At 45.7% G+C, this 16,687-nt stretch overlaps 1 protein-coding gene across 4 annotated transcripts in view; it reads right to left on the reverse strand.

The window, feature by feature from the left end:
* Positions 1 to 215: 215 nt before the first annotated feature.
* susd1 (sushi domain containing 1) overlaps positions 216 to 16,687 on the reverse strand; it is a 24,295-nt gene continuing 7,823 nt past the window's right edge. The window contains exons 6-21 of one of the 4 annotated variants that reach the window (XM_037531856.1): positions 16,265 to 16,417; positions 15,198 to 15,377; positions 14,297 to 14,476; positions 13,992 to 14,171; positions 12,469 to 12,648; positions 10,649 to 10,828; positions 10,081 to 10,260; positions 9,160 to 9,339; positions 7,315 to 7,479; positions 6,712 to 6,809; positions 4,322 to 4,508; positions 2,238 to 2,331; positions 1,745 to 1,988; positions 736 to 775; positions 426 to 519; positions 216 to 301 (exon numbers count right to left, since the gene is read on the reverse strand). In XM_037531856.1, coding sequence (XP_037387753.1) covers positions 277 to 301; positions 426 to 519; positions 736 to 775; positions 1,745 to 1,988; positions 2,238 to 2,331; positions 4,322 to 4,508; positions 6,712 to 6,809; positions 7,315 to 7,479; positions 9,160 to 9,339; positions 10,081 to 10,260; positions 10,649 to 10,828; positions 12,469 to 12,648; positions 13,992 to 14,171; positions 14,297 to 14,476; positions 15,198 to 15,377; positions 16,265 to 16,417 — 2,360 coding nt within the window. In that variant the 3' untranslated portion in view covers positions 216 to 276. Of the gene's footprint in view, positions 302 to 425; positions 520 to 735; positions 776 to 1,744; positions 2,125 to 2,237; positions 2,332 to 4,321; positions 4,509 to 6,711; positions 6,810 to 7,314; positions 7,480 to 9,159; positions 9,340 to 10,080; positions 10,261 to 10,648; positions 10,829 to 12,468; positions 12,649 to 13,991; positions 14,172 to 14,296; positions 14,532 to 15,197; positions 15,378 to 16,264; positions 16,418 to 16,687 lie in introns of those variants that run through there. The other 3 variants (XM_037531858.1, XM_037531859.1, XM_037531857.1) reach the window with 3 other exon arrangements.

Genomic DNA, 16,687 nt, shown 5'->3' on the forward strand with positions numbered 1-16,687 from the left:
TGTATGAGGTCACAAAAACAACGATTTCAAAACAGGCCGTGTTTGCAGCTTAATTTCTATAAATGCACCATTTTATCGACTGGAGCCTGAATTCTGTTTGAAAATTGCAGCAACATTTACATACCAGATTTTCCACTATATTGGCCCTTCAAAGAACCGTGGAAATCGAGCAGAATTAAGCTTTATTTAAAAATCCAAAAAGAAAAGACAGGACGTTTTTTAACAAATCTGTGTATTTTATTACAAGCCAACAATATCAACTACTTCTATACTCCGTCAGGGCCTGGCTACCTTCCAGAACCTGCAGCACAGACACAGAGAAACAAAAAAACAGGTTCATTTATTAAGAGATCACAGGCTGTTGATAGTAAACGTGTGAAGATAAATCTAATAAATCTAATATAACTGTAGTCACAGATTCTGACCAGCTGCAGCAGTAGCCCATAGTGCCCATCACGCCCAGAGCCCCGATGGTGCCGAAGGTCAGCAGAGCAGACATAGTGGTGCCGTATGATGTTCCTGCGGAAAGAGGGTAAATAAATCTGCATTTAATAAATATATATAAGAATAAAAATACATATAACTATAAAACATCTAAAAAAGGATTAAAATATATTAAAACAACTCTCAGACTAATTCTTATTATTTATTTATACATAAAATTATATATTTATATATGTATATAATTCCATATTTAATACTCATTTCTTTTGAACTCTTTTGACTTTCCCTGACCTGTAGCTTTGGCCCAGATAACGCAGGACTGCTTTCTAGCCTAAAAAAATAAACAAAAAACAAAATAAGAGTTCTAAAGGGGGAAAACACACTTTTATGTTTGCAGATAAATTCACTGTGAAACTAAACGCCACCTGTAAAAGTGAAGACAGAATGAAGACAGGAAAACAGTGTGATCAACCCAGCACTGACGTGACTCAGTTCAGTCTCAGGACTGAATAATCATTATTTCTTCTCTAGTTTATCCCATTATTTTATCTTATAACAATAAATCAGTATAAACACAGTAGTGTTTAAATCAGAGGTGCTCAGTACCTGTCCTGGAGACCACGGTTCAGCCTTTGGAGATCAAACAGACCCACTAAACATGGCATTAAGATATGAGTCTCATGGAGAACACACTGTACATATATATATATATATATATATATATATATATATATATATATATATATATATATATATATAATGTGTGTGTGTGTATATATATGCTAATTCGCTGTGTATATGATGCATATGATAAATACACTATTTGATATTATATATTAAACATTTGATGTATACGATATATACACTCATTGGTTGAAACATGCAGACACTGTTGCTCTCACTGGATGTCAGAGGTGAAAATTGGAAACTGTTCACTCTTCTAAGCCGCTTCTCCTTCTGGGTCGCAGGGGTGCTGGAGCCTATCCCAGCTGTCCATTGCAGGGCAGACAGACAGACACATTCACTCACACCCAGGGGCAATTTAGCATGTCCAAACAGTCTGACTGCATGACTGCATGTCTTTGGACTGTGGGAGGAAACCGGAGAACCCGGAGGAAACTCACGCAGACACAGGGAGAACATGCAAACTCCACACAGAAAGGACCCCGGTCGCCCGGCCGGGGAACTGAACCCAGGCCCTACTTGCTGTGAGGTGACAGTGCTACCAGAAAAAATAAACTGTTTTCTAAATATTAAAAATCATTTCCAGACACTTTTTGGTTCTTAACGTAAATCTTACCTGCTTCCACTGGCAGACTGTGCGCAGTATGACGTAGTAATCTCTCCCCGTTTCCAGGGGAGCGTTGTAGCAATCTCCATAAAGCTGGCGGTCTCCTAAAGTGAAGTTCAAGTCCCTCCCCAGACCCCTCAGCTTCAACTCAGCCGCCACGTATTCACCACTGCAGCTCCGCCGCGCCACGAGAGACGAGCCGCAGTCAAACACCAACACCCCCTCCGCAGGTAACACAATCACCTGATACATGCTGCAGACCCACAGACAGACAAACTCATATCCCTTTAAAGGAATAATTATGCAAAAAGCCAGATACACTCATCATTCACCTTACGCTTAATAGTCTAGTCCAGTGGGCCGTGACCCCCCAGTGGGCTGTGATGGTACTGTGATTTTTCAAAATGCAAAACATCACAATATTTAAACAAGTAACCACACCAATCGTTTTAACTTTGACGCAAACATTGTGATTGTTATTTAAAATTAAACAATATCTCACCATATGGGGTCCAGTGTGCTGGTGGTTCTGCGCAATCTGAGCATGGGTAAGTGAATGTCCACCTCACTGTACCTGACCACAGGTGTGGGAGGAGCTGAGAGAAAACAGAAAGGTAAGTTGGTCAAATAATTTATTACATATACTATAAACTACTCACCAATGGAATGACTATGAAAGTCTATTAGTAAGGGCATGAATGTGGAACCAGGTAGACTGTGCAGTAACAGTGATGGTGTAGTTGGTGTGAATGTGGTGGACATGACTCCAGTAGACTGTGCAGTAACAGTGACGGTGTAGTTGGTGTGAATGTGGTGGACATGACTCCAGTAGACTGTGCAGTAACAGTGACGGTGTAGTTGGTGTGAATGTCGTGGACATGACTCCAGTAGACTGTGCAGTAACAGTGACGGTGTAGTTGGTGTGAATGTGGTGGACATGACTCCAGTAGACTGTGCAGTAACAGTGACGGTGTAGTTGGTGTGAATGTGGTGGACATGACTCCAGTAGACTGTGCAGTAACAGTGACGGTGTAGTTGGTGTGAATGTCGTGGACATGACTCCAGTAGACTGTGCAGTAACAGTGACGGTGTAGTTGGTGTGAATGTGGTGGACATGACTCCAGTAGACTGTGCAGTAACAGTGACGGTGTAGTTGGTGTGAATGTGGTGGACATGACTCCAGTAGACTGTGCAGTAACAGTGACGGTGTAGTTGGTGTGAATGTGGTGGACATGACTCCAGTAGACTGTGCAGCAACAGTGACGGTGTAGTTGGTGTGAATGTGGTGGACATGACTCCAGTAGACTGTGCAGCAACAGTGACGGTGTAGTTGGTGTGAATGTGGTGGACATGACTCCAGTAGACTGTGCAGTAACAGTGACGGTGTAGTTGGTGTGAATGTGGTGGACATGACTCCAGTAGACTGTGCAGCAACAGTGACGGTGTAGTTGGTGTGAATGTGGTGGACATGACTCCAGTAGACTGTGCAGCAACAGTGACGGTGTAGTTGGTGTGAATGTGGTGGACATGACTCCAGTAGACTGTGCAGCAACAGTGACGGTGTAGTTGGTGTGAATGTGGTGGACATGACTCCAGTAGACTGTGCAGCAACAGTGACGGTGTAGTTGGTGTGAATGTGGTGGACATGACTCCAGTAGACTGTGCAGTAACAGTGACGGTGTAGTTGGTGTGAATGTGGTGGACATGACTCCAGTAGACTGTGCAGTAACAGTGATGGTGTAGTTGGTGTGAATGTGGTGGACATGACTCCAGTAGACTGTGCAGTAACAGTGACGGTGTAGTTGGTGTGAATGTGGTGGACATGACTCCAGTAGACTGTGCAGTAACAGTGACGGTGTAGTTGGTGTGAATGTGGTGGACATGACTCCAGTAGACTGTGCAGTAACAGTGACGGTGTAGTTGGTGTGAATGTGGTGGACATGACTCCAGTAGACTGTGCAGTAACAGTGACGGTGTAGTTGGTGTGAATGTGGTGGACATGACTCCAGTAGACTGTGCAGTAACAGTGACGGTGTAGTTGGTGTGAATGTGGTGGACATGACTCCAGTAGACTGTGCAGTAACAGTGACGGTGTAGTTGGTGTGAATGTGGTAGGCGTGTCTCCAGTAGACTGTGCAGTAACAGTGACGGTGTAGTTGGTGTGAATGTGGTAGGCGTGTCTCCAGTAGATTGTGCAGTAACAGTGATGGTGTAGTTGGTGTGAATGTGGTAGGCGTGTCTCCAGTAGACTGTGCAGTAACAGTGATGGTGTAGTTGGTGTGAATGTGGTAGGCGTGTCTCCAGTAGACTGTGCAGTAACAGTGATGGTGTAGTTGGTGTGAATGTGGTGGACATGACTCCAGTAGACTGTGCAGTAACAGTGACGGTGTAGTTGGTGTGAATGTGGTGGACATGACTCCAGTAGACTGTGCAGTAACAGTGATGGTGTAGTTGGTGTGAATGTGGTGGACATGACTCCAGTAGACTGTGCAGTAACAGTGACAGTGTAGTTGGTGTGAATGTGGTGGACATGACTCCAGTAGACTGTGCAGTAACAGTGACGGTGTAGTTGGTGTGAAACTGTACCCGGTAAGCTGGTGTTTGCTGTAACAGTAGATGTGTCTCCAGTAGACTCTGCAGTAACAGTGATGGTGTAATTAGTGGCCGGCTGAAGGTTTAAACACAGAACCGGCTGAAGGGCTGCAGAAATGTACAGTTTCTTCCGTCGGTCAGCGAACAAATGGTCAAAGTCCCTCTCTCCATTAAATATTACCTGAAGGAATACACATCCAAAAATGCCCTTATTAGCACCAGAGAAGAAACACGTTATTAATGAATTACTGAATGTGATTTACACTATACTGCCAAAAGTATTCGCTCGTCTGCCTTTACACACCTATGAACTTGAGTGACACCTCATTTTTAGTCCATAGGGTTTAATATGATGTCAGCCCACCCTTTGCAGCTATAACAGCTTCAACTCTTCTGGGAAGGCTTTCCACAAGGGTTAGGAGTCTCCACTCTAATTCATCCCAAAGGTGTTCTATGGGGTTGAGGTCAGGACTCTGTGCAGGCCAGTCAAGTTCTTCCACACCAAACTGGCTTATCCACGTCTTTATGGACCTGCTTTGTGCACTGGTGAGCAGTCATGTTGGAGCAGGAAGGGGACGTCCCCAAACTGTTCCCACAAAGTCGGGAGCATGAAATTGTCCAAAATCTCTTGGTGCTGAAGCTTTAAGAGTTCCTTTCACTGGAACTAAGGGGCCGAGCCCAACTCCTGAAAAACACCCCCACACCATGATCCCCCCTCCACCAAACTATACACTCAGCACAATGCAGTCAGACAAGTACCGTCTCCTGGCAACCGCCAAACCCGAAGTGTGATTGGTCACTCCAGAGAACTCGTCTCCACTGCTCTAGAGTCCAGTGGCGGCGCTTTACACCACTGCATTCCACGCTTTGCATTGCGCTTGGTGATGTAAGGCTTGGATGCAGCTGCTCGGCCATGGAAACCCATTCCATGAAGCTCTCTACGCTGTTCTTGAGCTGATCTGAAGGCCACATGAAGTTTGGAGGTCTGTAGTGATTGACTCTGCAGAAAGTCGGTGACCTCTGTGCACTATGCCCCTCAGCATCCGCTGACCGCTCTGTCATTTTACGTGGCCGACCACTTCGTGGCTGAGTTGCTGTCGTTCCCAATCGCTTCCACTTTGTTATAATCCCACTGACAGTGGACTGTGGAATATTTAGTAGTGAGGAAATTTCACGACTGGACTTGCTGCACAGGTGGCGATCACGGTACCACGCTGGAATTCACTGAGCTCCTGAGAGTGACCCATTCTTTCACTAATGTCTGTAGAAGCAGTCTGCAGGCCTAGGGGCTCGGCTTTATACACCTGTGGCCACGGAAGAGACTGGAACACCTGAATTCAGTGATTTGGATGGGTGAGTGAAAACTTTTGGCAATATAGTGTATCTTAAAATGTACCAAAACCAACCACAATGTTGTTTACATAACTGTTTTCCACCCTTGCTTTATCCCTTTTAAATGAGTCTGTTCTGATTGGCTGTCCTATGTTTTGCATCATTTGAAAAGTGACGGAGGCTGAAATCTGGAACAAACTGTTAAGTCCTCAAAGATGTACAAAAAATAAACTTTAGCCACTCCCTTTGGATCGTTTCATAGGGTGGAGCTAAACTGCTGTAGGCTGAACGGGAGGGGCTAAACTGCTGTAGGCTGAATGGGTGGAGCTAAACTGCTGTAGGCTGAATGGGTTGGGCTAAACTGCTGTAGGCTGAATGGGTGGGGCTAAACTGCTGTAGGCTGTATGGGTGCGGCTAAACTGCTGTAGGCTGAATGGGTGGAGCTAAACTGCTGTAGGCTGAATGGGTTGGGCTAAACTGCTGTAGGCTGAATGGGTGGGGCTAAACTGCTGTAGGCTGTATGGGTGCGGCTAAACTGCTGTAGGCTGTATGGGTGGGGCTAAACTGCTGTAGGCTGAATGGGTGGGGCTAAACTGCTGTAGGCTGAATGGGTGGGGCTAAACTGCTGTAGGCTGAATGGGTGGGGCTAAACTGCTGTAGGCTGAACGGGTGGGGCTAAACTGCTGTAGGCTGAATGGGTGGGGCTAAACTGCTGTAGGCTGAATGGGTGGGGCTAAACTGCTGTAGGCTGAACGGGTGGGGCTAAACTGCTGTAGGCTGAATGGATGGGGCTAAACTGCTGTAGGCTGAATGGGTGGAGCTAAACTGCTGTAGGCTGAATGGGTGGGGCTAAACTGCTGTAGGCTGAATGGGTTGGGCTAAACTGCTGTAGGCTGAATGGGTGGGGCTAAACTGCTGTAGGCTGTATGGGTGGGGCTAAACTGCTGTAGGCTGAATGGGTGGGGCTAAACTGCTGTAGGCTGAATGGGTGGGGCTAAACTGCTGTAGGCTGAATGGGTGGGGCTAAGTGCTGCGTGCAGAAATGAACTCACTCTATACTGCTCTCTGTATTCTTCTGTCTCTGCCTCCGATTTCCAGCGCAGACATTTCTCGTTATACACCACCAAACCCCTCACTGCAAACCTCACCTCTAGACCAAACACAGCAACAGGTCATTACAGTGCAGTCTGCTTTACTGTGTTTACATACAAGCTCCTAAAATAGACTTTAATAATCAGGTATTTCCAATAGACTTGATGATGTGATTTCTGACACTTATGATTTATGACTCTTATCCATAGACATGAACAGAACTCCAGACTGACCATCTTACATTTGCTTAACCCCTTAAAATCTCAGGCTTTTTACATACCAAGGCTTATTCAGTCACTAGAGGGACTTCAGTGCAAATGGGCTGAGCTATTCTTAGATTACAGAAGTGTGTAATAACATTTGGGCCCTGGACATGTAAGGGGTTAATACATCCAGGACATCATGTTAGGCAAGCCCAATCCATGGCGCCCGGGGAGCAGTTGGGGGTTAGGTGTCTTGCTCAAGGACACCGCAGTCATGGACTGTCGGCTCCGGGGATCGAACCGGTCACAGGGCCAGTTCTCTAACCTCCAGCCCACGACTGCCCCCTGTGTTTGTCGTACCTCTGCAGCGCAGGGTGGCCGCCTGCCACTTTCCCGTGATGCCGCACACTGATTTGTCACTTCCCGTGCGGTGGTAGTATCCTTTAGCGCAGCGATGGACGACCACAGTGCTGTTCTCCCACAGCACCTCGGAGTGGGGCACCAGCGGAGTCGGCCCGCAGTACGCTGAGGGTGGATTGTGCGCCGTTACTCACTTTATTTATCCATCTATGTTTATATTCAGGCACAAGGGACGTTAGTTAGCTTAAAGCTAAGTGTGCTACTGTTAGCCACCTAGCTAAACTGAAACCAGTTCACACACAGCAACAGCAAACCAAGAGGTAAACTAACCGTAACGAGCGTGAAATACAGCAACAAACAGAGAGGAAGGAAGCAGCTCACACGCAGAGTTAGCGTAGCAAGTAGCGCATTGAGGAAACAAAGCTAATCAGCGCATTAGCTTCCACAGGCTACAGCGCTCTGCTCTGAGGAGATTCGGCGCCTGTTCAACGTTTTAGCGCTTCTCTCAGCGTTACTCTGCCTGCCTGAGCCCCTTTCCCACCGCGTGGTGCGGCTCAACTCCACTCAATTCGTTTTGGGTACCAGCTACTTTGTTTTCCAGTGCAGATTTAGCGCCCCCTGATGGTGTGAAGGGGACACATTTCTGATGGTTTTGGTTGCTCAATAAAGGCAATGCAGGAGGCTACGCTCACCTGGTAGCTAACATTAGCATGTGGCAGAAGGGGAGGAGCGGTCAGCAGCAGATTACTCAATCGCAATGCGCTCGGCTAGGTTAGCCTCAGTGAGTTAATTGGTTATATAACTTTATATATATATATATATATATATATATATATATATTATAAAGGCTTTTTTTAAAAGCCCGAACATAAAGTGTGAATAATTGCTTTGTTTTGCTTGAACCGTTGTTGTAGAACTTTTGCGCAGTGCTTTACTTTTGCTGTTGTTAGCCGTGTAGCATTTAGCATGCTAAACAGCCAGCTAGCAAAACAAAGCGCTGAATGCGTATGTAACCGATGGAGTAGCTCTGCGACTCGAACGTTATGGTCTTTTACATTTCAAAGTAGTTTGTGGCTTATAAACAGTTTTGTGGGCCACTTTTTGGGGGGGTTGAAAAAGGAGATGCTAATTGAGCTAATGCAGTAACAGAACAGCGACCCACCTCCCCCCACCCCACCCCCACCTCCACCCGGGGGTTAATGAAGATGCCTAGTGAACGAGGGCAGTTAAAGCCAGCCCTGAATCGGACAAAGTGAACCATAAAAGGAGCAGAGAGCCACAGTCAGTAGAACTGAATAAGAAAACACAGCCAATGTCGCCACCTACTGGTGATGCTCCAGAAGTGCCCGCGCTACATGCATAAAGAGAGAAGTGTCAACTTTCAGTTCACTTTGAATTGGATTCAGTTACAGCTCCATTACAGTTTTATTACAGTACCAGTGATGGATGTGGAGGTGCGGTTGAACGTGATCACAGTCATTTTGATTTTCAGTTTGCATTTGTTTAACACTGTAAATCTGTATTTGTCCTTTTTATAGTTTTGGTTTTATTAAAAATATTAGAAATATGAAAATTTGTCAATGTGCCCAACATTTTGACCAGTACTGCACACTGAAAACATTCAAAGCTACACAAATAGAACTGAAACATAAACAGCTGGGTTTTTAAAACAGACCTTCAGAAGGAGAAGAAGTAAGAAAATGTGCCGTAATTTAAATCACGTTTTACATGCACTAAGTGAATAATTTTACAGTGGGTCAGAAGGGCGGCGATGATAACGGACTCGGTCAGAGGACAGGAGGGTAAACGAGTCATTTCTGAGCTGCAGGTGAAACGTGTGTGTACCTCTGCATGTGATGAACACCATCTCCCACATCCCCTCGGTGGTGCAGGTGGAGTAGTTTTTGTGTCCCTCCAGCCGGAGACCCCGAGGGCAGGAGTAAAGCGCCACGCTGCCGGGGACAGAAGACCCGTCCCAGCTGAGCTGGGTGAGGGGGGGCGAGGGGGGAGGACCACAGCGGATCTCTAAACAGCGGTCAGAGGATCATCTACATCAGAGTCATTTCTATTTAACACTGTATGTTTAACAGGAGATGAGATGACCCATAGTGATTGGCCACTTTATTAGAAACACCTGTGTTTTGCTTCCACTAACTGTCCACTTTAGCAGAAACACCTACAAAGTATGCCCACTGACTGGCCATTTTATTAGAAACAGCTACTTTGTACGCCCACTCATTGGCCACTTTATTGGAAACACCTACTTTGTGCTTCCACTCACTGGCCACTTTATTAGAAACACCTACATTGTGCTTCCACTCACTGGCCACTTTATTGGAAACACCTACATTGTACATCCACTATCTGAGCCACTTTATTAGAAACACCTACACTGTGTTTCCACTCACCGGCCACTTTATTAGAAACACCCACCCTGTACTTACACTTTTACTGCAAACACTAATCTGTCTATCCTTTTAAAGTATTTTCTGATTAAATAATGGACCACCGCCCAAAAACACCCAGACAAGAGCGGCTCTGTGGTCAGAACCCGATCACTGATGAAGGACTGGAGAACGGAGAACACAAACTGTGCATCAGCATATGAGCTTCAGTGTCTAACTGAACGCAAGTTGGAGCTACAGGAGAGGGGTTTCTGATAAAGTGGCCATTTATTGTAGCATGTCTTCACATTTCACACTCGCTCATCCACCGTGTGCATGTTAATGTTTTATCGAGGTGACACGTGCGTGCACGTTCATGTACCTTCACAGTGCAGGTGAACTGGACTCCACCGGCTGCGGGAGCCGCACACCGACTGGCTCTCCGCACTCACACTGCCATATCCAGCCTCACACTCATACACAGCCACAGAGCCCAGACTGGAGCTGCCGTTCCAGGACAGCACAGTGTGGGGGAGAGGGGGCGGGGCACCGCAGTCTACCTCTAAACACGCACACATGGAAACATACACAAACATACACGACGTGTGCAAAAGTGTGGGCGCCCACGGTCACAATACACATGTTGTTGACGTTGAAATACTGCGCTCTATGTCGTCCTGTGTGATGTGCTGCTGTTGTGTGTTGCGCCACAGGGCCTGAGGAACAACATTTCATTTGAACGTATATAAACGTACTGATCAGGACTTTGGCATATTTGAACAGTTGTCTATTTAATGTCTTATTGCAAAGAGACAAACAAAACCCTGTCACAGACCATTCAAATCCAGATGTTCCCAAACTTTCGACAGGCCTTGTACACACACACACGCTTTGCATTATTATAATATGCAAAATGGTGATTTGTTATAAATGGAGAGGTGTATTAATACCTCGACACAGAAAGTGAGGGAGGCTCCAGGTTCCTCTGCTGGAGCAGACGGACACGTCCTGCTTGCCAACGTTATAAAAACCGTCGCTGCACTTATGGCGCACTTCTGTACCGACCTTACTGAGTCCGTTCCATAACATGACAGCATGAGGGAAAGACGGGGGGACACCACACTTTATCTCTAAACACACACAAACACACACACACACACACACACACATACACAGTCACTCTATACAATCTCATCTTTAAAAAGTGTCTTTGATGCTCAGGAATATCAAATTTAAGAAATAGTTATCTTCATGCCTGCATCCTCAGTCGCAGTTAAAGCTGCACTATGTAAGACATTTGTTGAAGGAAGTGTAATTACTGTATGAGGGGAATAAAAACAGGCTAAAATAAGATGTGTGTGCTGCTGTGAGTCGCCCTGTAAAGCCTGAAAAAAATCAATTGCGCAGTTACACATTTCCGCCAGAGAGGTCTCCAAATCCCCACAAACTTACGTAGTGCAGCTTTAAGAAATCTCTTACTGACTATGTACTTTCTCACACTGTATGACACACAGCTGTCTGTACATATGGACTACAGTAAAAGTGATACTTGGATAGAAAGTAGCAGCAACAGCTCTAAGTCAGGACTCCTTACAGAAACGGTCGCTATAAAACTACAGCATGCGGGGAGAAAATATTAATATTTGTTTCAGTAATAAAATATAATCTATGGAACGTCTTTTACAGACTTCAGATGTTTGTGATTAAGTTTCAGCTGAAATAAACTCTTAATCTACACCAGCGCTAGCTTAGCCACAGGGCTCCATGCGGGGACTAGCAGAAATTAGCATTATCATGCCAGTGCGAAGTGCCAATCAGAGGACGAAAGGCTGCCTATTCAGCAAAATAAAAGACTTCTGTTTCCAGCTGAGCGTTTCACTCACTCCTGCAGGCAATCATGTTAGAAAGAATATACACTATGTGGCCAAAAGTATGTGGACGCACCCCGAATTACTGAGTTCACGTGTTTAAGCCAAACCTAGTGCTAATAGGCATAGAAAATCAAGCACGTAGCCATGCAGCCTCAGTAGACAAACACTGGTAGAAGGGGTCATACTGAAGAGCTCACTGACTAAATGTGGCACTGCCACAGGATGGCAACTTTGCTGCAAGTCAGTTTGTAAAGGTTTTGCCCTGCTAGATCTGCCCCACTCAAATGTAAGTGCTTTTACGCTTCACTATCTGTCAGTCTGATGGAACAACCTGGGCTTGGGGGATGTCAGGAGAATACTACCTAACAGAATGCACAGTGCCAAGAGTAAAGTCTGGTGGAGGAGGGATAATGGGCTCAGGGGTTTGGGCTCGACACTGAAGAGTAATGTTAACACTACAGCAAGCGAGTTCCATAAAGATACTTAGATGTTTGGTCTGGAGGAACTCCAGTGGCCTCACAGAGCACTGATCTCAACCCCCACTGAACACCTTTGGGATGAACTAGAACAGAGATTGTGAGCCAGGCCCTCTCATCCAGCATCAGTGTCTGACCTCACAAATGCCTTTTTGCCTGAATGGACACAAATTCCAACAGACACTCTCCAAAATCTTGTGGATAGCTTCCCAGAAGAGAGGAGACTATTATATCCCAAAGGCGGGGGGGGTCTCAATATTAATGCCCATGGTTCTGGAATAGAACGTCCAAGAAGCTGTGATTGTCAGGTGTCCACATACTTTTGGCCATATAATGCATTCAGCTTTTTCCTGCCTTAAGATTTTCTCATTCTCAACTTTATACCATCATTTTATGATTGTTTACATTTATTGTAGATGTTACCTCTGCATGTTAGAGTTGTTTTGCTCCAGGAACCGTTCTCAGTGCACACAGACTTATTCTCTCCCACTGCAGGATAATATCCTTCATTACAATAATACATCACAGTGCTGTTAAACCGCACACTGCCATTCCACAACTGGCCACTGTGGGGCACTACAGGGGGCTCCCCACACCGGATCTCTGGAGATGGAGAGAGAGCGCCGGCCATTGGCCGAAAAGGGGACACAAATTCAGGTCATACAAGAGATGTAGAACAGTGTGCTGGCACATAAGAGATTCGGAAGATTTCTGATACACATAAACTGCTCAAACATCTGGAATCACTTTTCATATGAATAACTGCTGTTATTTCATTCAGTGATAACTTACAGTGTAGATTTCTGAAAATACTAAATAACAATATCGTGCTTATCAATTTATAGCAATTTCCTGTCAAGTGTTTTGCCTCAAGATTTGCCTTTTCAATAAATCAGTGTTGGATATTAATTTTATTCTGAGTTCATTTGGGATGTTAATTTCATTAGAACATTATTCCGGACATTAATTTTATTAAAACCTCACTTTGGGTAGTGATTTCATGATAACTCTTGTCGAATTATGAACGGGCCTGCTCATCATTCTGGACTAAACAATGGAAGCTGAAATAGTTTTTTCAGCTTCCTGCAAATTATTTGAAGCTTATGTAGTTGTAGAGAACTAGCATCAAGAATTGTAGGCAGGAATAAAATACTGGGTTGCATCACATTGGGTTTTTATTGGGTTGTTAAACTCAAACAGCTGAGATGCGCAAAGATGAGGAAGGACAACATAGCGAATCTAAAAACCCTAGGCTAAGACATACCACCACAGTGGGTGGACCCAAAGAAGACGACATCGAATCAGATAACTGAGATGCACAAAAACAAGAAAAAACACAGCAAAACTGAAAAACCATGCATAAACAATGTTTATGGTCCATTTTTGTCTTACCTTTGATGTACGATGAAGTAACGTTAGATGTTTGCTTTGACATTTTTATGGCTCTTTCAGTCTTTGCTGTAAATTGAAACTAATGATGACAACGTTTGGATGAGCAGAAATCAACACAGGATGGAATTTCACTTTAAATTGTCCCCAGTTACATCTTTTAGCCACAACTAGAGCTTCAAACTTAAACACTGGCACTCTGAGTATGAACCGAAGGCTTGAGGCAGTGGTGGATAGTGGTAGCTGATTTGATAGGCCATAAGACATTGGCAGCACTCGCAGAGATGGACATTCAATTCCATAATCTAAAAAAAAATCAGCTTATTAAATATTATTTCACCATTTGAATGGGTAGGCCTGTAATCAAGCTGTGTAGGCCCAGGCCTGTGCGTGGCCACACCCTGCTAGCATCATATTAGAATTATTTTATTTATGTATTTGCACGAAGAATATTACTGTTTACGTTTAAGACTGAAAACAGTGATTCCAAATGTTTGAACTACATGGTGTTGATACTGAACATAGTGAGCTGGAGTGTGTGTTTTTGTGTGTGTCACCTTCACAGGTGATGTGTGTGCGAGTCCACTGTCCGTGTATGTTACACTCCGACTCGTGCCCTGAACCCACCATGCGATATCCAGCCTCACACTCATACACAGCTACCGATCCCACCTTACTGCTGCCATCCCATAATACTACCGTGTGGGGGAGGGGAGGAGGGGCGCCGCACTGTATCTCTGACACATACAAACACACAAACATGCACTTATATAATCTGTCTTTGCTCTTTATTGGATGAACTGTAACTGGATGTTCATATCAGAGAATAATGAAAAATACTGACATAATAAAAGTCCTGTACCTCTACACAGGAAGTCGGTGTGGCTCCAGCTCCCGAGAGCAGAGCATACAGAGACGTTCTGTGTGCCGGCGTTATAAAACCCAGCCACACATACATACAGCGCCGTGGAGCCCAGGCTGGAGCGACCCCCCCACAGCCGCTCTGAGTGGGGCGGAGAGGGCGGCTCACCGCAGTTCACCTCTACACGGGGAAGCAGCTCTGTTAGGCAGGAAACACTCGCAACAGCAACCAACCGCTACAGCAGGTATCAGCAGGCATCAGCAGGTATCAGCAGGCATCAGCAGGTATCAGCAGGTATCAGCAGGCATCAGCAGGTATCAGCAGGCATCAGCAGGCATCAGCAGGTATCAGCAGGTATCAGCAGGCATCAGCAGGTATCAGCAGGCATCAGCAGGTATCAGCAGGTATCAGCAGGCATCAGCAGGTATCAGCAGGCATCAGCAGGCATCAGCAGGTATCGGCAGGTATCAGCAGGTATCAGCAGGCATCAGCAGGTATCAGCAGGCATCAGCAGGTATCAGCAGGTATCAGCAGGTATCAGCAGGTATCAGCAGGCATCAGCAGGTATCAGCAGGGATTTTAAGTTATAAGCAGTTATTAGAAGTTATGAGCAGTTATTAGAAGTTATGAGCTGTTATTAGAAGTTATGAGTAGTTACTTGTAGTTATTAACCATTATTAGATGCTATGCGCAGTTATTAGAAGTTATGAGCAGTTATTAATTTCTTTTTGAGCCATTATGCACATTAATTGCTATTAGCAGTTACAAGCATTTATTAATGTCCTCGGCTATGAGCAGTAATGAAGAGTTATAATTGTAATATTGCTCAGTTCACTTATGTGACCCAGAAGAACTCATCAGCTCTCAGGTAAAGACTCACACCCTGTACCTGTTTACTTACCTTCGCAGTGCATGCTGGGACCGCTCCAGTGTCCATCAGCGGTGCAGACGGAGCTGTTTCCTCCTCCTCTCCACACGAAGCCATCTGCACAGCCAAACCTCACCACACTGCCGAAACGAGTCAGAGACGGAGAGAGCTGGACTGCATGAGGAACAGAGGGGGGAGGACCACAGTCCACCACTGTACACACACACACACACACACACACACACACACACACACACACACACACACACACACACACACGCACACATACACACACACACACACGCACACACACGCACACACACACAGACACACACAGACACACACACACACACACACACACATGCACACACACACACACGCACACACACACACACGCACACACACGCACACACACACGCATGCACACACACGCACACACACACACACATGCACACACACACACACACACACACACACGCACACACACACGCACGCACACACACGCACACACACGCACACACACGCACAGACACACACAGACACATACACACACACACACATGCACACACACACACACACACACACACACACACACACACACACGCACGCACACACACACATGCACACACACACACACGCACACACACGCACACACACACACACACACACACATACACACACACACGCACACACGCGCACACACGCACACACACACACACACGCACACACACGCACACACACACACACACACACACACACACACACACACACGCACACACGCACACACACGCACACACGCACACACACACACACACGCACACATACACACACACACACACGCACGCACACACACACGCACGCACACACATGCACACACACACACGCACACACACACACACACACGCGCACACACGCACACACACATCAAAATGTCACCTGATTAAAGGTAAATAGCCTGATTAACATTTCACTGTTCCCTGAAATTCAGAAAATAATTGGTTAACAAACATAAAACACTAATTATTCTTCTGTTCACACAATACTAGTAATTATATAATAATTCATCATTTTATGGGTTAGTGCTGACAGATTGTACACACTTTTGCAGTGGGCGGAGTCCCTGTGAGGCTGGAACGGTTCCGATCCGCTCTGAACTCTGTATCCGGTTTGGCAGGTACAGGAGAAATCCCCCTCACTGTTCTCACACACACCGCCCTCTCCACACACACCTTGCACCACACACTCGTCCACATCTGTTAAAAACACACATGCGGAGACACATCAATCAAAACAGCACCTCTAAAGCTGAACAGTTCTGAGCAGGCCCGGCATCAGGGGGTCGTCCCACTAGCCAATCAGCATGCCCCACTGAACCCAGGACGTTTGTACATGTTTCTGTAGCAGCAGGCGCCAAAATGTAAAAACTGCATGTGCATCTGATATAAAAGCCTACATCGATCAACACAGCGTGGCTTGAGTGCAGCAGCGGTCTTATTTTAATTGATTGCCGTCTTCCCTGGGGC

The sequence above is a fragment of the Pygocentrus nattereri genome, chromosome 20 (assembly GCF_015220715.1).
Source record: "Pygocentrus nattereri isolate fPygNat1 chromosome 20, fPygNat1.pri, whole genome shotgun sequence".
NCBI classification, from domain to species: Eukaryota; Metazoa; Chordata; class Actinopteri; order Characiformes; family Serrasalmidae; genus Pygocentrus; species Pygocentrus nattereri.